Consider the following 25,101-nt stretch of genomic DNA (forward strand, 5'->3'; position numbering starts at 1 on the left):
TTCAGAAAATGGACATTCTTTCAAGCAAAAATGTTTGGTACAGATCAAAATTTCAGTATGCACTGTCCTAAGAATGTTGAACGGGACACAGGCATGTTCTTTACCATCAACTGTGGTTACCATAATGATTTTTATTTTTAAACAAAACCACAGGGATAGTGTTTTTTTTAAGATTTATTTATTTTGATTGAAAAGGCGAATATACAGAGAGGAGGAGAGACAGAGAGGAAGATCTTCCGTCCGATGATTCACTCAACTGGCCGCAACGGCTGGAGCTGAGGCAACCCGAAGCCAGCAGCCATGAGCTCTTCCAGGTCTCCCACGTGGGTGCAGGGTACCAAAGCTTTGGGCTGTCCTTGACTGCTTTCCCAGGCCACAAACAGGAAGCTGAATGGGAAGTGGAGCTGCTGGGATTAGAACCGGCTCCCATATGGAATCCTGTTGTGTTCAAGGAGAGCACTATGATATTGCGCTGGGCCTCTATTTTAACATTTTCTTAGTAAGAGCTATCCCTGGGCCCGGCATGATAGCATAGTGGTTAAAGTCCTTGCCTTGACATACCAGGATCCCATATGGGTTCCGGTTCTAATCCCTGCAGTCCTGCTTCACATCCAGCTTGCTGCTTATGGCCTGGGAAAGCAGTCAAGGATTGTTCGGGGCTTTGGGATCCTACACCCATGTGGGAGACCTGGAAGAGGCTCCTGGCTTTGGACTAGCCTAGCTCTAGCCGTTGTGGCCACTTGGTAGTGAATCATCAGATGGAAGATCTTCCTCTCTGTCTCTCTACCTCTCTGTATATCCACCTTTCCAATAAAAATAAATGAATCTTAAAAAAAATTAATATAGATAATATCCTCTTTTAAGATTTGTTTTATTTTTTATTGGAAAGGAAGATTTATAGAGAAGGGCAGATATCTATCTGCTAGTTCATTCCCCAAGTGGCTGCAATGGCGGAGCTAAGTCGATCTGAAGCCAGCAGCCAGCAGTTTCTTCTGGTTCTCCCACATGTGTGCAGGGTCCCTAGGCTTTTGGCTGTCCTCTATTGCTTTCCCAGGCCACAAGCAGGGAGCTGGATGGGAGGAGGAGCAACCAGGACACAAATCAGAGCCCATATCACATGCAAGGTAAGGATTTAGCCATGCTACCTTCACTACAATCTTCTTTTTTCTAAAGACTTAACTTCTTTGAAAGGCAGAGTCAGAGGGCAAGGTAGAGATGATCCATTTCCTGATTCACTCCCCAAATGTCTCCAATGGCTGAGGCTGGTCCAGGGAGAAGCTAGGACTCTGGAACTCCACCTGGGTCCTCCACATCAATGCAGGGATCCAAGCACTCGGGCCAACCAACCCCTGCACATCAGCAGGGAGATGGACCAGAAGTGGAAGACCTGTGAGTTGAGACTCATATGGGATGACGGCATTGCAAGCGGCAGCTTGTATGTGCTGTGCTGTAACGAAGGTCCCAGTTTCAATTTTTAAGTTTACTGTTGTACAACTGTTAAGCCTGTAACACTGCAACTGGAAACTGAGGTGCTTTTTCCACAGAAGCAAACTTTTAAGAGGCGCTAGTAACAGGATACCAGAGTAAAGGTCATACAACCTAGCACTGAAAAAAATTTTTTTGTTTTGTTTTAGAAAATTAAGATTCTAAGTTACTTCAACAGATAACAGAACTTGGTGATTTCCAGCAGCAAAGCAGAGGTAAATCCTTGGTGTATGACAGTTATCTATTAACAAGGCATTTGTAAACAGAGCACCTGCAAGTTGAGGGCTCTCTACTTTTAGAGGTGTCATGTTGCTGGAAATCCACCCTCGATGTTATTTAGATAATCTTGTATCCAAGGAAATAGAGGAATTCTTAATAATATCACAGTTCAGGTACCACAACAAGGGGAAGTTGTCTGGCCTCTCCTAAGCCTCTGCTATTCAAGCTCTTGTCAGGTGAACTGTTGAAATCCCTGTCACAGCCAAGGTTTTAAACCCCAGGATTCACCTGGTGCTTTTAAAAATCTCATTATGACTAAGCCAAAGTATCAAATCTCTAAGTAATAAAATTCAAAGTTCATCCTGCAAATTCAGAAACAGAAGAGGTTTTGATTTTAGCCTTTATACAAGCAAGCGCTAACAAGGAAAAAGTATAAAAGCAATATGCTCTGTATTCCTTGCATCTATATTCAGCAGAAAGTTGAGCCTATCTTCACAACTATGGCTTCATAATCAAAGATTAGACAACTCATTTAAATGGAAAATTTTACTGAAGGACAACTGCTATCATCTGACAATATCTCAAATGCATGGATCTGGGGTATGTATTTGGAACAGTAGTTACAACAGTACTGGAAATACTCATATATCCCATATTAGAGTGCTTGGCTCCCTATCCATTTCTGATCCTTGCTTCCTGCTAACTCAAATCCTGGGAGGCAGCAAGGGTTGGCTAAAGCCCTTGGGTCTGTTACCTGGACCAGTTCCTGGCTTCTTGGTCACTGTGGGCATTTGGGGTGTGAATTAGGAAATGGGAGATCTCTCCTTCCCACCCTCCCTTCTGTCTCCACTTCTCAAATAGATTAAATCATAAAATCAAACAAAACCACATCATTTTAACCAATAAATCCATTGCATGCAACCTTGAACAGATACAGTTCCATAACACATTTACAGTAATGAAATCTTCCAAAGTTCCTAACCACCATTCAATGGAAGACTGGATAACTATGCAACTGTACACCCCATTTTGTGGAACACTAAGCAATTACGTTTTAGAAAGAGACTTACTTATTTTAAAAACAGAGAGGAGAAGAGGGAGAAAGAGAATGAGATCTTCCATCTGCTTGTCAAATGGCCGCCAACAACCACCCCTGGACTGGGCTGAAGCAAGCAGCCTGAACTCTATCTAGGTCTCCTCATATATGTGGCAGGGGCTCAAGCACTTGAGTCCTCTTCCGCTGCTTTCCCAAAGAGCAGCAGCCAGACTCGAACTGGTGTTTATGGGACACTGGCATTAGTGAAAAGCCTAACCTGCTGTGGAACAATGCTGGTTGCAAAATACAGAACTCTTAAAGTACGTGTAGAGATTTTTTCCTCAGCTAATCTGACACATGTGAACCTGCACATACTCCATTATTAAGTGAAAAAAAAGTTACATATAGTATACATTTCAAAGATCAGAGTGTTTCTACATGGTTGATTTTTTGAATATAAAACTTAAAAAACCATAAAAATGGTATAACAAACCTTTGTACAAAACTACCAACAAACATGACAAACACATATCAGATCTCAGTCCAGGTGGCTTACATTTAATGTCCGCATACATATGGCTGATTGTAAATCTATCTTTGCCTTCAGGTGCCCAAGCGATTCTTTCTGCCATGAGGTACAGCGCTCCATCCTGCTTCTTCTGACGCACCTTCTTCACAATCAGCAGCACTTCTTCAGAGGAAGTTGCCATAATGGTTTAGAAGATGCTAGTAGAGAAAAAAAAATCAAGAAAAAATTTCAAGCATCAGTTAGGACTGGATTTCTTGACTGTCAGAGTCCCTTTTCAATCTAAAATCTAAACTAGAAACTCAGAAGAAAAAAGTTTTCTTCCATCCAAAGTTAAAAAGTTGTGTGGTATCTTCCAGGACAAACCAATACACATGGTCCAGTTTTCCAGAGCATTTCCACATATCAGGGGATTTTCTATTTACGACTTTGACATAGGACCTTAACTAAATTCAGGCCAAATAGGTTTTAACTGAAAAAATAGTCCACAGAATTTGTATGCTTTTCCCAGAACTACATTCACAGATGAAATCACATCCAAATTTCATAATTTCTAGATTAAGTTCTCTACTCTGCGAAACAAACTGGGACACATCAACACTTAAACACTTCAGAGGCCAGCTTCCCATTTTAAAAAAAATGTCCTCAATAATTCTGTTTAGAAAAGTGCCAAAATTGATGGTGATGTTTGCCACAGGACAGGACTGACAAAACTGTAGTACAAATGCCACAGATATGCTAATTTTAGTGAAGATATGACTTTGGATTTCATACAAAGGGATGGTTTAACGTAATAAAAAATTTTCTTCTGGGGCCTGCACAGGGGCTCAACTGGCTAATACTACATCTGCAAGCATGGGCATTCCATATGGGCATTGGTATTAGTCTTGGGTGTTCCAGTTCTGATCCAGCTCTCTGTTTATGCCCTGGAAAAGCAGTGGAGGAAGATCAAAGCCTTGGGACCCTGCACCCATGTGGGTGAACAAAAGAGCTCCTGGCTTCAGATCAGCTCAGTTCCAGCTGCTGTGGCAATATGGGAATGAACCAGCAGATGTAAGATCTTTCTCTCCACAATATGCCTTTCCAATAAAAACAAATAACTCTTAAAACAAAAATTTTACTTCTTCAAAAATAATTTAGAGTGTAATTTTGGAGAAGTCAGCATGTTTAGCTGTAAGAATTAAGTTGGCAATGAACTAACAAGCAAAGGGAAAAGTTTCCTAGAGGTTAAAACAAACAGAACAATGAAATATTGGATCTGCACTTAATTATTCAAAATTATTAGGGAAGGGGGCCTGGCGGCGTGGCCTACTGGCTAAAGTCCTTGCCCTGAATGCGCTGAGATCCCATATGGGCACCGGTTCTAATCCCAGCAGCCCTGTTTCCTATCCAGCTCCCTGCTTGTGGCCTGGAAAAGCAGTCGAGGATGGCCCAAAGCCTTGGGACCCTGCACCTGTGTGGGAGACCTGGAAGAGGCTCTGGGCTCCTGGCTTCGGACTGGCACAGCACTGGCCACTGCAGTCACTTGGGGAGTGAATCATCGCATGGAAGATCTTCCTCTCTTTCCTCTCTATATATCTGACTTTGCAATAAAAATATCATAAATGAAAAAAAATAACTAGGGAGTACTTATCTTTAGACAAAATGGGAAAACAAGCACTGGGGAAAGTGGCAGACATTAGAAACAACAGAAACGAACAATTCTTGTAAAATGCTATTTGAAAAACCAAAATAAGTAACTTTTTAAACCATCTCATAGGATTAATTTGAGATCACTGGGTATAAAATACCGTTACTTCTTTTTCACTGAAACAGATTTTAAAATTTTTTTTAAAAAAGGTTTTTAAATTTATAATGGAAAGTCAGATTTACAGAGAGGAGACACAAAGATCTTCCATCTGCTGGTTCATTTCCCAAGTGGCCACAATGGCTGGAGCTGAGCCGATCCAAAGCCAGGAATCAGGAGCTTCTTCTGGTTCTCCCACCTGTGTGCAGGGTCCCAAGGCTTTGGGCTGTCCTCAACTGTCTTCCCAGGCCACAAGCAGGGAGCTGGATGGGAAGTGGAGCAGCCAGGATATGAACAGGTGCCCTTATGGGATCCCGGTACATGGAAGGTGAGGATTTAGCTACTATCATGTTGGGCCCAAAATAGATTGCTTAAAAAAATAAATGCTACGTCATTTTCAGTGCTTCTTTTATTATTTTTTAAAGATTCTTTTAATTGACAGTCAGATACACAGACAGGAGAGACTGAGAGGAAGATCTTCCGTTTGATGATTCACTCTCCAAGCAACTGTCACGGCTAGAACTGAGCCAATCCAAAGCCAGGAGCCTGAAGTCTCTTCTGGGTCTCCCATGTGAGTGCAGGGTCCCAATGTTTTGGGCCATCCTCAACTGTCTTCCCCGGCCACAAGCAGGGAGTTTGATTGGAAGCAAACTGGTGCCCATATGGGATTCCAGCATATGCAACGAGAGGATTTTAGCCACTAGGCTACAGCACCAGGCCCTTCAGTGTTTCTTTTAAAATATTTTATTTTTATTTGAAAGGCAGAGAGAGGAGAAAGAGATCTTCCCTCTGCTGGTTCACCCTCCAAACAGCCACAATGGTTGGGACAGAGCTGATCCAAAGCCAGGAGCAGGAGCTTCTGGGTCTCCCACACAGGTGCAGCATCCCAAGGACTTGAGCTGTTCTTTGCTTCCTTCCCAGGCCATCCGCAGGGAGGTGACAAGAAGCAGAGCAGCTGGATTTCAAACTTGTATTCATGTGGGATTCTAGTACAGCACCACGGTGCTGGCCAGAAACATATAAAGTTAAACTGTGCAATCTTGGGACCAGCACTTGGCCGTAGCACGGTAAGTTACTAACTTACATAGACACTGGCTCAGGTCCAGACAGCTACACTTTTGATCTAGCTCCCTGTAATAATGGCCTGGGGAAGCAGCAGAAGATGGCTCAGACACTTGGGCCCCTATATCCATGTGGGAGACCTAGAAGAAGCTCCTGGCTGCACATCAATTCAGCTGTGGCTACTGCGGCCATCTGGGGACTGAAGCAGCAGATTAAGATCTTACTCTCTGTCCCTCTCCTTCTCTCTGTAAATAAGCCTTTCCAATAAAAAAAAAATCTTTACAGAAGAGGGCTTTCAGTCCAGTGAGAGGTGCATATGTGTTGTCAATTTATCAAACCTGTTTGAAGACCCCTTTCCTCAAATATTCTGAGTTAGGACCAAGAGAATTTTTCACATGGGAGGTCTTGTTAACAAAGGTTTACCATATTCTAACGTAATTTTTTAAAAAATTGAAGTTTAACAAATCAAAGAAATACATACCTCTTGGGTGCTTCTCATGCATTAATTATACACACTCAAATACTAGAATTCCATCATCCCTGAAAGTTTTCTCGTGTTTGTTTTCAGTCAATTTTCCTCTCTCCAGCCCTCTCCTGCAGCTTTCCAGTAACATCAGCAGGGCAGCCAGGATGTGAATCAGCAGTCTACTAAGATGCTGACATGGCAGATGCCAGCCTAGCCTGGTCAGTCATATATCTGCCAGGTGAAGGTTACCTGGATTATTAACCACTAGGCAGATATCTGACTCCTTACTCTTTAAAAAAGCCCAAAAAAGCTACTTAAAATTTACTGAATGATTTACTAATGTGCTAGACACTGGACTAAGTTATAGTCACGTTATTCAGTCCTGCACCAGTGATCATATTATGAGAAAGGTTCTATTTTTAGTTCCATTCTGTAGACATGAAAACTGGGTCTGAGAAATCAAGATACTTTTCCAAAGCATCAAGGAAACAGCAGAGGTATTATGAATCTGGGTCAGCCTGACCTTGGGGTTCAACTGTATTATTCTGCACATGTATGTGACTGGAGAAGAGACACCTAATTTAACAGCAACTATCTATAGGTGAGAGCAATACAGAAGGAATGAGTACTTGCCTCGTCTTTTACTATCTACAACAAACACGTGCAAATAATGAGAAACAATTATTAAAATGTCTTCCCAGGAGGTTATGTCCCATTAAACCACATGTTTATAAGGTAATATGTGAAATTGTAGCGGTGTTAGTGTAAGATTGAAAGTGTTGCCTGCTTTGATTTTTGCTTTCAGTAATATGCATCACCACATATTTTTAATAAATTCCTTTAAAAAACTATTTATATATTTTTATCGGAAAGTCAGATATACAGAGAGGAGGAGAGACAGAGAAAAAAAATCTTCCATAAACTGGTTCACTTCCCAACTGGCTGTAGCAGCTGGAGCTGAGCCAATCCAAAGCCAAGAGTCAGGAGCTTTTTCCAGGTCTCCCATGTGGGTGCAGGGTCCCAAGAGATTGGGCCATCTTCGACTGTTTTCCCAGGCCACAGGCTGGGAGTTAGAAGGGAAGTGGAGCTGCCGGGGTAAGAATCGGCACCTATATGGGATCTCGGTGCATGCAAGGCGAAGACTTTAGCCACTAGGTTACCATGGTAGGCCCAGTTTTTTTTCAGTTTTTATAACTTCTAAAGAGATTTTAAAAAATATGTATGGATGTGTTAATTTTAACAGCACATCCTGCCAGTACAATGTAAAACTACACTATATGTTATTACAAAAATTTCAGAAAACATGAATCAGGGGTTAGCATTGTGTTGTAGCGGGTACATCCCGGCCTGCAATGCTAGCATTCCATAGGCATGCTAGTTTCAGACTCAACTGCTCCACTCCTCATAAACTGCGGCTATGAGCCAGGAAAAGCAGGCAAGGTGACCGAGCACTTGGACCCCTGCCACCCATGTGGGAATCTAGAGTTTCAGGCTTCTGCCTTCTGCTTGGCAATTTGAAAAATGAACTAGCAGATATCTGATCAAATCCCCTTTAACTACACTTACAATGATAAAACATCCTTGGGGGAATTTAAAAATATAATTCAAAGTTAAGTTTTGGGCCACCAGGTACAATTGATCAATTATGTTCTGGCTAATTTGCTTGGCAAGTTTCTCTGGTCATTTGTAGTACCCCTGTTGGTAGCACAAGAACCAATTCCAGATTTAATAGACTCATCGGTGCTACCCTACAATGATTTCTGTGATTTCCAGATTTTTCCTAAGGGAGATTCCTTGGCTGACAAACACTTCTTCCCAACAGAACTCTGAAACGAGCCACAGAATAATCCATTTATGAAAAATATTGGTGCAGGCTATCTTTAAACAAATAAGGCGGCTGAAGAGCTAGAGTGACTTAAAAGATCATTTACTTTATGAAATAATGTCAAGATGTCTTTAAACAGCACAATCCCTTAGCAAATCAATACTGTCTCACTCTCATGAGGAGCCTAAGAACACAGTGATGTTGAGGAGGATGAGCATAATGGTGGTTAGCAGAGGCTGAGGGGGGAAGTGGGAGCAGGGATGTTCGAAGGTTCTTAACAGGTAATCAGTTATTGATAAGAAACTTTGTAGTTCTTCTGCACAGTATGGTGTTAATGTTCTCTATCTCAAATAAATAAATACCCTACAAGATAGTACCTAGGACTTTTTTTTTTAAGATTTATTCATTTTTATTACAAAGTCAGATATACAGAGAGGAGAAGAGACAGAGAGAAAGACCTTCCGTGCAATGATTCACTCCCCCAAGTAAGTGCAACGGCCGGTGCTGTGCCAATTCGGAGCCAGGAGCCAGGAACTTCCTCTTCCAGGTCTCCCACACGGGTGCAGGGTCCCAAAGCATTGGGCTGTCCTCGTCTGCTTTCCCCGGGGCACAAGCAGGGAGCTGGTTGGGAAGTGGAGCTGCCGGAATTAGAACCGGCGCCCATATGGGATACCGGGGTGTCCAAGATGAGGACTTTAGCCACTAGGCCATGCTGCCGGGCCCCAGTACTTAGGATGTTTTCACGACAAAGAAATATTCATTGTTTGAAGAGATACATATTGAAATATCATACGTTACCCGTAAGTATGTACAATTTGTATATGTTAAAAAAAATCTTTCACAACTGATTGTGTCTGCTTTGCCTTGGGCCTCTGTATATTCCTCTGCATACCCACCTATGGTTCTTCCCCATCAGCTAGCTAATTTTTACTCCTTTTTTCTTTTTTTCTTTTTTTTTTTTTTTTAAGATTTATTTTATTTTTATTACAAAGTCAGATATACTGAGCGGAGGACAGAGAGGAAGTGGAGCTGCCGGGATTAGAACCAGCGGCCATATGGGATCAAGGCGAGGACCTTAGCCACTAGGCCACACTGCCAAGCCCAACTCCTTTTTTCAGTATGGCTTCAAAGTTACTAGCTAAGACCTCCAGGTCTCCCATCCACAGCTCTTACCATTTCTACCAGAATTCAGTTTTTACATCATGGCTTTGATATACATCTCCTCAGACTGCAAGCTTTACAAGAGAAGGCAGAGGCCAAGCGTGTTACTTTGTGCTTACTTAAATATCCCTCCCAACAGCATAGTTCTGAATTCATACCCAAAAAACACCTGAAACACTAGGTCTGTTATTATTTAAAAAGGCACAGGAACCCCTTGCACCTTTATCCTTGGCTAAACCCCAGAAAGTACTGCCCATCTCAATTCAGACAGGACTACCACTTCTCACAGACTGCAGTGGCTCAAGAGTAAGAAACGAGTGGGGCCCGGCGGCGTGGCCTAGAGGCTAAAGTCCTCGCCTTGAAAATGCCACGGGATCCCATATGGGCGCCGGTTCTAATCCCGGCAGCTCCACTGCCCATCCAGCTCCCTGCTTGTGGCCTGGGAAAGCAGACGAGGACGGCCCAATGCATTGGGACACAGCACCTGCGTGGGAGACCTGGAAGAGGTTCCAGGTTCCCGGCATCGGATTGGCGCGCACCGGCCCAGTGCGGCTCACTTGGGGAGTGAATCATCGGACGGAAGATCTTCTTCTCTGTCTCTCCTCCTCTCTGTATATCTGACTTTGTAATAAAAATAAATCTTTAAAAAAAAAAAAGAAAAAGAAACAAGTGAGCACCAACCTTTCCATGACTGGATCTCCACAGCTGCATCATCTATACTCCTACATAAACAGAGGGGGAGAAGGGCAAGTGACACATGCCCCTTTGTCAGCCAGACTGCTTGAGAGAAAACCGCTGCAAGGCTTTTAGCCAGGAACACAGAAAACGGAGATGAGGAATGCTGCTTGACATCAAGCAATTGAAACATGTTTAGTAACCCAGTCTTACTGGAAAGAACACCTCAGAAGTACCTGAAGAGTGACCAGATGTGTTGCTTTAAGGATAGTTTGCTGGACAGGAAGCTACCAAGGAGACTAACTGAAGTAGTGCTTCTATTTTTCCTCTTAGAGCAGTGCAGGGAGAGGCAGGAGGGAAATGCGACACAGATGCGTAACAAGGGAAACCAGCTCATATCCACCGACAAACAATGCATGCTGATACGAGCACACTTCCAAAATCAAGAGAATTCAGGTGGTACTCAAAGGGAGAGGAAAACCCAACCCTCACACACTGAAGGTAATAAAGACGCCAAGAAAGAAGGGCACAGAAACAGCCTTATCCAAAATGGTGGCCAGAATACTAGAGCTCAAGGTGTGCCCCACAACATTCCGATGGTAGTGCCTGGAGAAAGCAGCCTCTCAAGATGCAGGCAGGCAGCAGGAGAGGCCAGAGCCTTGAGGGCAGCACACAGAAAGAAGCATTTGCAAATAACTGGGGCTAATGAACTGCTGTACTCTGAACTAATTTTTCTGGACTGCTCCGATCTCCCTTGCATTTGTAAAGTGCTTTGGATTACTTTTACACGTATCACCATGTGTATTTGATAATGCCCAGCAGAGGCAATAACCTGTCAATGAGTGCATCAGCCAAGATCGGCTGAGGGCCACAGATTGTTTTTCTCTTTCTGAATGAGGAATTCTGGTCTGCTAATTGTACAAAGTTCTTTTCAGAGTCCAGACAGACTCAACCAATCGGGGATGAGTTCAGACTGGAGGCTGGCAGCACCAGCTGAATGACCTGCGAGTGCAGACCAGTGGCTTTCAAACTGTATTCCAAGGACATGCTTCAGGGGCAGGGACACACTCAGTTCCACCAGGACATGTAATTCCACATATTACGGTTTCATACAAGAAGAAACTATTTAAAATGTCTGAAAGTCACAAGCCTGGAGAGTGAGAATATCGGTTTGTAGGGAGCCAACACTTCCTGCGGGGTAGATTTCAAACCATTCAATCTTTCAGTTTTAAAAACAGAATCTTCCAATGGATAAAAGTATATTTTTCCTACATCCCCATTCTATAGATGGCAAACGGGTGTTTAACCCCCCCCCCCCCCAAAAGAATACAGTATCTTACTCAATTCAGTTTTTGAGCACACTGGGAAATTGATAAAATAATTATGTGGTTCCACGGACAGATGATCTACGCACTCTCACTCACTACCTGACGATCACATTGCGCAGAACCAGCACTGGGTGTGTGGCTGGGCGCAGGCGTTCAGGCGATGAACGGCGGCAGGGCTGACAGGTGGAAGCGCCGAGCGGTGCAGACACCAGGCTGAGGGCTCCTCCGCACAGAAGCCGGCTCTGAGCACGTTTCCTAGCCAGCATGGGAGGCCTCACTTCCTAGTTTCTCACGCGGCAAGCCTGACCCTGGCTTCGGGGCAAACCTTCCAGTCCCCGCTCTCGGGGGAAGGGCAGGCTTCCTCTCGACCAGGACGTTAGCGGTCGCTTCTTCCCCGCTTCGGCGGCATAAAGGGCAAAACGAGACCGCGGGCTCGGGCAGTGTGCCCGCCACGACAGCGACGCAGGGAGACGGGGCAGAATCCCCGCCGTCCCGTGGCCCCCGGGGCCCGTTGGCTGCTCACCGCCCACCCGCCGACCGCTTTGCCCACCCCCATCCTTCGGTCTAAACTTACCAGGTGGAAGCCACAGCCCAGGGTAGGGACTAAGAAGCTGTGCTGGTTCGGGCAGGGCTCCAAGGCGCTTCTCACAGCTGCTGCAGGGAAGAGGCCGAGACCCCGCGGCCGCAGCCGTAGCCACCGCCTCTGTTACTAGGGGGTCTCGCCTCCATCGCTGGCTGCGAGGGCTCTGAGGGCACGTGACCGGAAGTGCGGAGGCGGGATGGCGGGCCACGTGACCACAGAGAGCGGCCGCCATGACACCTTGCACGGGTTCCCTCCCTCCCCACCCAGTTCCCGATTGTTTCGTTTCCTCTCTCCGGCCTTGAGCGCTCAAGCATACTGGCACCCCCTCTGGACCACCCATTTGGCCTAGAGTTCCTCCGGTCCAGTCCAGCGCCGTGTCCTCAACCCCCCGGCAGCTCACCGACTGCAGGCCGTAGGGAGCGTCATTGCGACGGCGGCTTGAAGGGGCGGGGTCGCGCGCAAAGGGACGTCACTGGGCACGTGACGAGGAAGTGCCGTTCATGGCGTTGTCCCCGCGTCCCCGGCGCTCGTGGATGACGTAAGCCCAGGCGGGGCGGAGGCGGAGGGGAGATGAAGTTCAGGTTCCTCTCTCAGCTGTTGTCCCTCACGCTGACCGCGACGGGGTATCCCATCAGAGAAGTGTGAACCGCCGGCCTAGATGTGCCGGGGCGGAGTGCAGACTGTTGGGCTGCTGAGCTGTGAGCCCGGCTTGGAAAACCTGATCACCGGGGCTTCTCTTCTCAGGACATCTGAATTCACCGTTAAAGTTACTGCTGTGCAAAAGGTAGTAGTTCTCCCTAGGCGAAAAGCTTCTTGTGGTCAGTGACTATTTCTTTCGTAGTATTTCCAGCGGTGCCTGCAGGGCCTGGAGCATGGTAGACATTCAGAACGTTGTGTAAATGATTGGGTTAATGGAGTGAGTCGCCGGATCCGATAACTATGAGTTCTCTTATCATTACTTCTTGGATAGAAAGATACCACTGGGGAATGGAAAAATCTGCTACTTTTCTGTTGGAACATTTTAAAAATAATAATAATAAGATAATGTTTCATTTCTTTTTCCTAGGTCAGAAGAGAACGCTCCTGTGAGAGCAGCCGACACTGGTTAGTTCTGTTGCCATCAAGTCGTTGGGGAACTGGGACGATAGTGAGATCTGCCTTCAGGAGCAGTGGGTTCTAGTGTCAGCCTATTCTCCTGAGAGCTCTGTGACTCCTGGGCAAACGTACTACTCCAAGAAGTTTCATTGAATTGGTAAGCATTTATGGCCTCCTTCTCTGAGCTTGGAGTTTAGCTAAGCTAGAGCTGTGACAGGCTTGGAGTTAGAATTTAAACTAAACTTTGCAGAAACAGGGTTTTGTGAAATGGTGGAAAGACTCAATACATAGAAAATGCTAATTTAAAGAGTTGCAATAAGTCTACACAGTGAAAAACAAAGAGGATGATACAGAGCTAAGTTGAATTAAGCCAAGGCTTGGAAGTCTGGCATCCCATTTGAGTCGTGGCTGTTCTGCTTCCCATCCATCTCGTTGCTAACACACCTGGAAAGATGAAAGATTTCTCTTTCTTCCCTGACCCCCACTTTCCAGTGCTGTGACTTTCAAATAATTCTTTTTTTTAAAAGATTTATTTATTTTTATTGGAAAGGCAGATATACAGAGAAGAGAGACAGAGAGGAAGATCTTCCATTCGATGATTCACTCCCCAAGTGAGCGCAATGGACAGTACTGCGCCGATCCGAAGCCGGGAGCTCTTCTGGGACTCCCACATGGGCGCAGGGTCCAAAGGCTTGGGCCATCCTTGACTACTTTCCCAGGCCACAAACGGAGTTGGATGGGAAGCAGGGCGACAGGGATTAGAACTGGCAACCATATGGGATCCCTGCATGTTCGAGGTGAGGACTTTAGCCACTAGGCCACCATGCTGGGCCACAAATAATTCTTAAAAAGAAAAACAGCACATTATAGTCAGATAATAGAATAAGATGGTGTGTGGGGCTGGAAAAAAGTAGGAATCAGATTATTTATAAGAAGGGGAGCTGTAGAAAGTTTGCTTTTTATAAGTACATTTTTTTAAAGATTTATTTATTCTTGTTACAAAGGCAGATATACAGAGAGGAGGAGAGACAGAGAGGAAGATCTTCCATCCAATGGTTCACTCCCCAAATGACTGCAACGGCCGGTGCTGCGCCAATCCGAAGCCGGAAACCTGGAACCTCTTCCAGGTTTCCCACGTGGGTGCAGGGTCCCAGATCTCTGGGCCGTCCTCGACTGCTTTCCCAGGCCATAAGCAGGGAGCTGGTTGGGAAGTGGAGCTGCCGGGATTAGAACCGGCACCCATATGGGATTTAAGGCGTGTTCAAGGCGAGGACTTTAGCCAGTAGGCCACGCTGCCGGGCCCTTTATAAGTACGTTTAAAACTTCATTGTGGGCCCCAGCACAATGGTTTGATTGGTTAATCTTCCCCCTTTAAGTGCCCTGGCTCACATATGGGCGTCAGTTCATCTGCCAGTTGGTCCATTTCCCTTGTAGCTGCCTGCTTGTGGTATGGGAAAGTGGTAGAGGATTGCCCAATGCCTTAGGACCTTGCTACTGTGTGGGAGACCTGGAGGAGGCACCTACTTCTTGGCTTCAGATCGGCCTTTCTCCATTGTGGTCATTTTGGAGTGAGCCAGGGGATGGAAGATCTTTCTCTGTCTCTCCTTCTCTCTGTAGATCTGCCTTTCCCAATAAATAAATAAATAAATAAATAAATAAATAAATAAATAAATAAATCTTTGTAAAAAGTTATTATTAATCAAATGCAACAACAGCTATCCAAAGTATCCAGAATTTAAACACTCAGTACGGACGATAGAATATGATACAAAAAGCACCTAGAAGTTTAAAAGCTCAGAACAAACAACAGAACGTTATAGTTGGTATATATGATGGTTCATTGTACTATCCTATTTTTGTCTAAGTTTGAAATTTTTCATGGTAAAGTTTTGTTTTTTAAGATTTATTTATTTCTGGGCCCGGTGCAATAGTGTAGCGGTTAAAGTCCTTGCCTTGAATGTGCCAAGATCCCATATGAACACCGGTCCTAATCCTGGCAGCCCGCTTCCCATCCAGCTCCCTGCCTGTGGCCTGGAAATGCAGTACAGAATGGCCCAAAGCTTTGGGAACCTGCACCCCCGTGGGAGACCTGAAGAGGCTCCAGGCGTTGCAGTCACTTGGGGAGTGAACCATTGGATGGAAGATCTTCCTGTCTGTTTCTCCTTCTCCACTCTATATATCCACCTTTCCAATAAAAATAAATAAATCTTTTTTTAAAAGTTGTGTACTTGTGTTGTATAGTTTTGTTGTGTAGTTGTGTTTTGTAGTTGTGTAGTGTGCAGATTTACAGAGAGAAGGAGAGACAGAGAGAAAGATCTTCTATCTGATGATTCACTCCCCAAGTGACCACAACAACTGGAGCTGAACCGATCCAAACCCAGAAGCCGGGAGCTTCTTCCAGGTCTCCCACGCGGGAGCAGAGTGCCAAGGCTTTGGGCTGTCCTCTGCTGCTTTCCCAGGCTATAAGCAGGGAGCTGGAAGGGAAGTGGGGCTGCCAGGATTAGAACTGGTGCCCCCATGAGACCTGGCATGTGCAAGGCAAGGATTTAGCCACTGGTTCTAAGCCCGACAGTAACTCTCCAATTGTGCTCAATGTTACTGTATGTAGACGTTGACAAAGAAGATCCTATTTGTCTTTTATGAAAAATTTCCTTGGGCTTTGGTTGACTGCTCTATGTTTTTTTTTAAAAGAAGCTTTTTTTTTTTTTTTTGGACAATCTTTACATAGTTAATTAGGGTAAAAAGGTTCAAGGGCTACAGAAAAGTGGGTAAGACTATTATTTCCATATTGTTTCCTTCATATATCTGAGATAAAGGCAGGTATTGAGGGAGAAGTCCCACCGTTTCCCACCCCAGATCCCAGATGTGGGACATAGTCCAAGATTCTTGCTCAAGTGGTTTTGATAATTTACCAGTTATGACTCACGGACAGTCTCGTCACTCCAAGCATGATGAGGTCGTTGAAGGATCCACTGATTGACATAGTCCATCACAGAGTCTGCATTTGCCCAGGATTTCGCTGCCAACATATAGCTGAGGTGGTTGATTGACTTGTTCTGTCTTCTGTCTTTTCTTGGTTAGGGTTCTGAGTCCACCATTTCGATTGGGGAGATCCCGAAACAAACTTTGTCTGAGGTGTTCCCAGACCAGATTCTTGTTAAGTACTAGCAAGTACAGGGCCAGCACAGTCCATTGTCCCAATCAGCTGGTGATTGCAATTGCTGGGTTGGTTCTGTTTCCAGCCCTGTCTTCCACCGGAACCAATGGATGTTTGCAGTCCAGCCTGGTTCTGCCCTGCATATACTCGGCCCTTACATAAACCAGTGGGAGCTGCAGCCTAGTCGGAGCGACCCACAATAACCCCCACCAGGCCCGCCCCCTTCCCTGGTTTGCCAGTATGTGTAGCAGACTAGTCCAGTCTGTCCCACATCCCATTTGGCTCTCATACATGTCAATGGGCATTAAAGCCTAGTTCCATCTAACCAGCTCAACTACCCAGCTCTCACAGATGCTGTTGGGTGCCTGTCTGTCTAGCCACCCCAGCCCCTGTCCTGGTTTTCGTCCCCTCCAGTGGGAGTGGTAACCCAAGAGGGAGGAGCCCACTATTTCCCGCCCAGGCCACTCCCACTCCTGGATAATGCACTCTCCAGGTGGTTCTGAAGTTTAACCTGACAGAACTAGCCCCCAGTGCCAACTTCTGCCAGCTGATGCTGCGGCTAAGCCCAAACAACCCTCACCCACTCTAATTTTTGTTTTCACCAGCAGGAATAATCCGTCCAGCCTGGCTTTTCCCTGATCTAGTCCACATGAGGCCCACAGGTGTTGTAGCCCTGCTTAGTCTGGTCTGCTCCCATCCCAGCTCATGCTCTGCAGTGGGAGTAGCTGTTCAGCAAGGGAACCCCCCTCCTTATTCCCCCTGCTGGTTCTGCCCCCTCCCTTCCTGATTCTCATGCATGCTGGATGGGCGCTGCGGTCATATCTGGTACAGGCAACCTCATCTTGGCATTCCATGTTGTGCACTGGGTTTTGTCGCGATCTAAGCTGGCTCAACCCACACTCTGTTCTGGTGCTCAGATTTGCCAGTGGATGACGTGAACTGATTCAGCCTGGTCTGCCCCCGACCCATGCCAAATGTATGCCAGTGGGAAACTTTCCATGACCTGTTCTGGGCTGTTTCCTATCATGCTTCTTGTGCTAACCTGCAGGGTCTGTGTCCTGCTAGAGGAGTTGCCCAGGCTCCTCCATCAGAACCCCTCCCAATGCCAGATTTTGCACATACCAGTGGGTCCATGAGCCAGTCCTACTCAGTTCACCTCCTGTCCTAGCAGGAATAGTGGCTTTTCCTGGCTGGCCTTCAATCCAAACTGGTCCTTGCTGTTGGATGTTTCAGCCCAGCCACGACTTGTCCATACCCACATATAGCTTATACATGGCTCAGTTGGGGTTGAGACCTAGCCTAGTCTGTCCCACATCTACCCTGGTCCTCCAGGACACCAGAGGGTGTTGGGGTCTGTCCCGGCCTGGTGCGTCTTGTCCCAGTCCACACTTGTGCCAGGGAGACTAAACCATTTCCTGATCAGAACGCAACCCCCATTCCAGCACACGCACCCATTGGTGGGAACCTCAACCCAGTTAGGGTGTTCCCTTAGCTCCCCAGCCGGGTCTGTTTCCAGGCATAGATCACGTGCATGCCAGTGGTTGCTCTGACTCAGCTTGGCTCAGCCCCTCACCTGTCCTGGCCTCTGCCTTAGACACTGTGGCTTAGTGTCCCTGGCTCACGCAGACCAGTAGGTGCAAGAGCCTAGTTCGGCATGACCTGTGCTCCATGCTGGTTTCTAGTTTCGCTTATAGGCTATGTTTGCTCAGTCCTGCTCGGTCCACCCCTTTCCATTACCAATTCACACATTAGCCAGCTGTTGGAGCTATTTTGCCCAGCTTGTCCGACCCCCAGGTCTGGACCACATGTTCACCAGCGGGAGCTATGACTCGCCAGTGGAGTTTCCCAAGTTCCTCCACTTGATCCCCTCCCAGACCCAGTTCTCATACATGCCATTGGGTTTTAGGCCAGTGCCCGGTGAAGTCTGGCCTTCCATTTGGCCTTGTATGAGCTGGTGAACATTGCAGCCGGCCCACCCCACAGCCTATTCAGGATGCACATTCAGGTGCTGCTGCCTTACCCAGTCCAAACTGTTATCGGTTCCTTTACCTGTGATTGATGGCAGGCTCCTTGGTCACACCCTGCTTAGTCCATCACCACCCAAATTGGTTTTTTTTTTTTTTTTACTTTTTTATTATTTATTATTTTTAATTCATTAATTACATTGTATTATGTGACACAGTTTCATGGGTACTTGGGTTCTCCCCACCCCTCCCCAAACCCTCCCACCATGGTGGATTCTTCCACCTTGTTGCATAACCACAGTTCAAGTTCAGTTAAGATTCCCCCATTGCAAGCATATACCAAACATAGAGTCCAGCATCTTATTGTCCAGTCAAGTTCAACGGCTTCTTAGGTATACCCTCTCTGGTCTGAAGACAGAGCCAGCAGAGTATCATCCCAGTCAATTGAAAGCTCCAACATACCATCAGCAAAAATTTACATCATTATGGAATTAATTGACATAGTAATGAGTAACCAATATGTTAAAAGTAAATGCGAGTTCTTAACCACCTTCTGTGACCACTTCATTGACATTTCAATTTTAGTTTATACACAACATATAACATACATAACATAACATGTTATAGATAACATCATATCATCTTAAATTAAGGCAAACATGTGGTATTTAACCTTTTGGGATTGGTTCATTTCCCTTAGCATTATGGTTTCCAGTTTGGCCCATTTGGCCACAAAGAACTGCATTTTGTTTTTTTTAATAGCTGAGTAGTATTCCATGGAGTAGATGAACCATAGCTTTCTTATCCAATCCTCTGCTGACCACCCAAATTCTTGAGCTAACCAGTGGGGCTAGAATTTCCGCAGGGTTTGGCCTACACATCCCCCACAGAATCTACCCCCGGATATGGTTCTCGAATGCTAGTTAATGTCATGGCCCTGCCTGATGAGACCCGTCTCCTGATCCATCATCATGTCAGGTAATAGGATATGATCCTGCTGGACAAGCCCCAAGCCTTAGCTTTTGCATGGACTGGTATTTGGTGCTCAGCATTGTTCAGTGATTACAAGTTCATCAAAGGAAGAGTTACTGTCATTGGGAATCTTTGGGATTGATTCATATCCCAGAAGCACAGTGGGTTCAACCTGGAGCTACCTAAGCAGCGATTCAAAGAACTAAAACCCCAGAGCTAACGGCTGGGCAACCAGCGGGCAGAGCCTAGTGCCAAATGGTGTACTGGCCGCTTGGGGATAGCTCACCACGTGCACATGGTGGCTGAAGTCCAACGTTTCTGTGCGTGAAAATGCCCCATCCTGAGACCCAGCAGGAGCCGGGAGGCTACAGGTTTAAACCCCCAGGCCCAGGGTCGCACCCCTCCCCAATCCCATTCACTGCCCAGTGAGGGTGGCGGGTAGGCCCCGGATCTGCCCAGTCACTGAGAACTCCCCCCTCGGTGTACTCACCCCGAAGGGAGCAGCCCCCCAGAACCCAGGCAGGCCTGGGGACAGCTCACCACGTGCACGTGGTGGCTGGCGTCTGGGATCCGGGCATGAGACCCACCCCTGACTGCTCTGTTAAATCAACAGCCTGAGGTGGCCATTTGGAAAACACAGCTAATGCTATGTTGGTTTGTAATAAGGAAACCTAGTGTCCACGCTGGACAGGTGAGTGTTTCTATACAATTTTCTGTTCATCCAGCTGCTTCAGAGAATCCTGTTCAGTTCTAGGCATTGCATTCTCATGCACAGAGTCCCCCTGTAAAAGGTTGGCCAGAGCAGAGAGGAATTTGGAAAGAGGACTTGGTAGTGTTTTATAAATGCTGAAGGGTTTTTGGAAGGAGTAAAATTAGTTCCTTCAACTTGTAGAGGCTTAATGATGTGAGCCCTTAAGTGACCAGATTTCAGGACTGTATTCTCTAAAAAGGACTTTTTAACAGTGAGTAGTGTGCAGTGGAATAAGGTCACTTTGTGAGTGCTTACTTCTACTTGCTGAAAAAATTCATGGGCTAGGGGAAAACGAATTTCTGAATTAGGTAGACGTATACTGAATTATCTGTGAGTCCTCCTCCAACTCAGGAGTTCTGGGAAGAGGGTTAATAAGTGGAGCCTTGAAGAAAGATAAATCCGGACTAGGAGGTCCAGGAGATGATGATCACAAAGTTCAGGGTAGTAGCAGTGCCGCTCAGCAGCTCCTCTGGAGAACTGGTGTTGCTAATGCTCGTTTCTTTTCCATTGTCATCTCCATTCATTGTGTCTTACTAAAGTAAGAACCTACTTTACCCCTCTGTTATTGTATCATAACTTCCAGAACATTCTGTCCTCTGTTATTGTATCATAACTTCCAGAACTTTCTGTCCTCATTAAGAACAAGGCGAAATGGCCTGTTCGTCTAAGGATTTTATTTGAAGATCACAAGTGGAAGAGACACTGTTGTTTTGCTGCCGTTCTGTTCTGTTTTTCAAGTCCTCTCTGATTAGAAAGTCAGAGGTTTTCCCCTTTCCCACAAGACTTGAACTGAAATGCCTGGTCTGTGCTTCCTCCTCACCCACTCCTTTTCTTGAGTTCCTTGTTTTCCAGCTCCTACCCACATTTGATGGCACTTGTGTACCCCTGCCCCAACACCAAATCTTTCAGTGCTATTCTGTTGCCTATCAAATGAAATTTAGGTTCTATTAGGATCCCCAGTTTGAGGTTCTGTATCTTGTAACTTGGACCCCAATGACCATTCTAGCTTTATCTTTAGAATCTCCATTATTGGGCCTGGTGCAGTAGCCTAGTGGCTAAAGTCCTCACCTTGTATGTGCTGTGATCCCATATGGGTTCTAGTCCTAATCCCAGTGGCCCCGCTTCCCATCCAGCTCTCTGCTTGTGGCCTGGGAAAGCAGCCGAGGACAGCCAAAAGCCTTGGGACTCTGCACCTGTGTGGGAGACCTGGAAGAAGCTCCTGGCTTCGGATTGGCTCAGCTCCAGCCGTTGCGACCGCTTAGGGAGTAAATCATTGGGTGGGAGATCTTCCTCTCTGTCTCTTCTCTCTGTGTATGTGACTTTCCAATAAAAAATAAAATAAACCTTAAAAAAAAAAAAAGAATCTCCATTATCCTGTGTTCCAACCCCAAGCTAAATTTGTATGTTTCAATGTATCCTTCTAGTTTTCTGTCTCCATATCTGCTTATTTCTGCCCTATCTGCTGCCCTTTCCTTTCCCTTCTGATAGGCCTGCTCGGTGCCACTTCCTCTTCCCTTTACCACATTGTCTGCAGGTCCCTGTAACTCAACGTGACCTTCTATCCTTTAAGTTCTAACAAAGCACTTGGCTTTTGTTTCTCTTAAAAGATCGGCGTGCGTGTGTTTGTGGCATTTGTCTTATACTCCCTATTTGGTTGTAAACTAAATGATTTCTGGAATTATCTTACTTGTCTAGTTCTTACCATTGTGACTGCCTATTATTTTACTGAGTAATTTATAAAATGAATAGGTGATTAGACTCAGGGAAGATGTTTCTGATCAGGAATTCTCAAATGTTTTGAGTATAGACATACGAAGGAGTATTTACATTTATATTTATATTTTTGATTTCAACAACGTATTCCTAACAAAAGTTAAACTGTTACTGTTGGTATGTAAGACCATCTTTGGTGTGAGCATTGAAAAATATCATAAACTTCTATGTTTTGCTACTAGATAGACATTATGTTCCATGGGAGTAGGTGTTGTGTTGCAGCATTTGAAGGTACTTCTTAGGATTGCTGCACTGCATGTTAGAATGCCTGATTCAAGTCCCAGCTTGTGATTCATCTGCTTACTAATGCATCCTGAGAGGCAAAACTTCAGGGTCAAGAATTTGGGCCCTGGTGCAATAGTGTAGTGGTTAAAGTCCTCACCTTGAACACACCAGGATCCCGTATGGCCTCCGGTTCTAATCCCGGCAGCCCTGCTTCCCATCCAGCTCCCTGCTTGTGGCCTGGGAAAGCAGTAGAGGACAGCCCAAAGCCTTGGGATCGTGCACCCGCATGGGAGACCTGGAAAAAGCTCCTGGCTTCGGATTGGCTCTGCTCCAGCTGTTACGGCCACTTGGGGAGTAAATCTTCGTATGGAGGATCTTCCTGTCTGTCTGTCCTCCTCTCTGTATATCTGACTTTCCAATTTAAAAAAATAAATCTTAAAAAAAAAAAAAGGAATTTTGGCTCCTGCCATCACAAGGGATACCCAGATGCAGGTCAATGCTTGGTACGTTGGTTTGGCCCAGTCTGGGATATTGTTGGCATTTGGAGAGCAAATCATTCATAGGAGATTCATCTTTCTCTCTCTCTCTGTTTCAGGTAAATGAAAAATATTTTTTTAAATTATTGACTTATTTATTTATTTATTTATTTATTTTAAAGATTTATTCATTTTGTTACAGCCAGATATACACAGAGGAGGAGAGACAGAGAGGAAGATCTTCCGTCCGATGATTCACTCCCCAAGTGAGCCGCAACAGGCCGATGCGCGCCGATCCGAAGCGGGGAACCAGGAACCTCTTCCAGGTCTCCCACACGGGTGCAGGGTCCCAATGCTTTGGGCCGTCCTCGACTGCTTTCCCAGGCGACAAGCAGGGAGCTGGATGGGAAGTGGAGCTGCCGGGATTAGAACCGGCGCCCATATGGGATCCCGGTGCTTTCAAGGCGAGGACTTTAGCCGCTAGGCCACGCCGCCGGGCCCCGACTTATTTATTTTTAAAGAAAGTCTATTATAAATAAGTGAGTGAATACAATGTTTCTGGGGTATTGGAGCCCCACAGAACAATGCATAAGCAATATAAAAATGATTAAGTCTAGCAATTATTTTTGAATTTTCCTGAACTGTTATTAGCTTGACATGTAGCTAAGGACTGCAAAAAGTTAACAGTAATGGGTAGAATTGCCTTAAATTTTGGTTATTTTTGCTGGAAATCAGTGTCATGAAACAAAAAGATTTGCATGTTAGATTAGTCAAATAGATTACTCTTCTATTAGTTTATAAATTCCTTCGTTGGTAAGTTAGTGTTTTGGACCTTGTATTCTCATTTCTCTTGATTCCTACCTTATTTCTGTCGGTGAGCCTCGTATTCTTTTTGCCTTTTTTCTCTGCATTTTATGTCCCACCTAGTAGGTGCACTCCTTCAACATACTGACTCATTGAACATGCTACTAACCCCTTGCTAGCCTGTAGGAGAAGGCTCAAAAGGGTTTATAACTTGAGGCCTTTCTAGAAGATCACATTTTATGAGCTACTTCTCAAAATGAGACGATTTGCAATTCAAAAAAGTGCAGTGGAGTTGCTGTTTTACCTCAAAGTAATTTGTCTAGTTTTCTTTCTTTATTATAAGTTTTTGTAAAAGTAAATTTTTAGTTATTTTATCTAGAGAAAGAGAGAGAGAGCAAGATCTCTTGCATCGACTGGTTCCTTCCCCAGATATCTAGCCAGGCAGAAGGCAGGTGCTCAGAACTCAGGGTTTCCCCTGTAATTGGCAGGAGCCCAGCTCCTTGAGCCATCACCTACTGCTTCCTGGGATGTGCATTAGTAGGAAGCTGGAGTCCTCTGAGTGAACTCCAGCACTCCAATGTGAGCCTTCCAACTAGCACCAAACTGCTACACCAGAATCCTTCCCTGTTTATTTATTTATACTTATTTATTTATTTTTTTTTTTAGCTTAGGAAGGGGAGAAAAAAATTTCTGCCTGCTGCTTTACCCTCCATTACCCATAATGGTCCTGGGGACGAGGGAGATTGGAACTGGAAGCCAGGAATGCAATCCCAGTCTCCCATATGTTTGCAAGAACCCAGTGACTTGAGCTGTCATTGCTGCTCTCAGCGTCTGCACTAGGGATCAAGAGCAGGGGGCAGCTGTCAGACTCCGGCTCCTCAAGGTGATGGTTTAACTAGGGAGTCAAGGGTTCATTTCATAGTTTCTGATATCTGATAAACCAGTGGGATAGAATTATGGAAGACCCGGAGAACCTGAACCAAATGCTCTGGGAGTGTTAGACGGAATGATGTGGTTCAAGTACACAGTTGCATACAATGTGCCTATATGTGTTTTTTTCCACCTAAGATGTATAGCATCTCCGGAGTGAGATCCTTGCCCATATTTCTCAGTTTTCTATGGATGCCATGAATTCATTGAATGCACGAGTGCTGGAATGACCGGTGAGCTTCTTACATGTTTGCAGGTTTCATTAAACTGAAGAAACGGAGCCTGGCACGGAACAAGCTTCAACCTTCTGACTAAATGACTTCTGTGCCAGTGATAGCGGAGTCGTACAGCCATGTCCTGGCAGAGTTTGAGTCTCTGGATCCATTACTTTCAGCCCTGAGGCTAGACTCCAGTCGCCTAAGGGTGAGCTTTGGAACTTGTTACCAGTTTCATTTTTGTATTTTTGTGCTCTTTTTACATGGGTCTCTGCCCTCTAATTCCTTATGTTTTATGGAATCTTGGGTAGTCTTACCTGTCTTAGTCATACCCTCCTTAGAAAAAGCATGATTTATCTTAGAGCTGTTGTTTGAATTCTTCTTCTCCCCTGGAATTCATGATTTCAATTGCTCCATTTTTCTCTCTCAGTGATCTTGTTGTTTTCTGTCAGAAAGTAAAAGATTTAGAGTTGGCACCATGGCACAGCAGGCTAAGTTTCTGCCTGAGGCACCAGCATACCATATGTGTGCTGGTTCATGTGCCAGCTGCTCCATTTCCAGTTCAGCTCCCTGCTTATGACCTGGGG

General features: G+C 45.4%; 2 protein-coding genes across 5 annotated transcripts in view; one reads left to right on the plus strand and one right to left on the minus strand.

The window, feature by feature from the left end:
- GTF2H1 (general transcription factor IIH subunit 1) overlaps positions 1 to 12,613 on the minus strand; it is a 41,974-nt gene extending 29,361 nt beyond the window's left edge. Inside the window, exons 1-2 of one of the 3 annotated variants that reach the window (XM_004593735.3) lie at positions 12,144 to 12,613; positions 3,297 to 3,466 (exon numbers count right to left, since the gene is read on the minus strand). In XM_004593735.3, coding sequence (XP_004593792.1) covers positions 3,297 to 3,450 — 154 coding nt within the window. In that variant the 5' untranslated portion in view covers positions 3,451 to 3,466; positions 12,144 to 12,613. Of the gene's footprint in view, positions 1 to 3,296; positions 3,467 to 8,568; positions 8,642 to 10,247; positions 10,370 to 12,143 lie in introns of those variants that run through there. The other 2 variants (XM_058663271.1, XM_058663270.1) reach the window with 2 other exon arrangements.
- Positions 12,614 to 12,716: 103 nt separating this feature from the next.
- HPS5 (HPS5 biogenesis of lysosomal organelles complex 2 subunit 2) overlaps positions 12,717 to 25,101 on the plus strand; it is a 51,044-nt gene continuing 38,659 nt past the window's right edge. For both annotated transcript variants that reach the window (XM_058663272.1, XM_058663273.1), the window contains exons 1-3: positions 12,717 to 12,936; positions 13,219 to 13,404; positions 24,556 to 24,722. In XM_058663272.1, the coding sequence (XP_058519255.1) occupies positions 24,615 to 24,722 (108 nt within the window). In that variant the 5' untranslated portion in view covers positions 12,717 to 12,936; positions 13,219 to 13,404; positions 24,556 to 24,614. The remainder of the gene's footprint in view (positions 12,937 to 13,218; positions 13,405 to 24,555; positions 24,723 to 25,101) is intronic.

The sequence above is a fragment of the Ochotona princeps genome, chromosome 4, assembly GCF_030435755.1.
Source record: "Ochotona princeps isolate mOchPri1 chromosome 4, mOchPri1.hap1, whole genome shotgun sequence".
Classification (NCBI taxonomy): Eukaryota; Metazoa; Chordata; class Mammalia; order Lagomorpha; family Ochotonidae; genus Ochotona; species Ochotona princeps.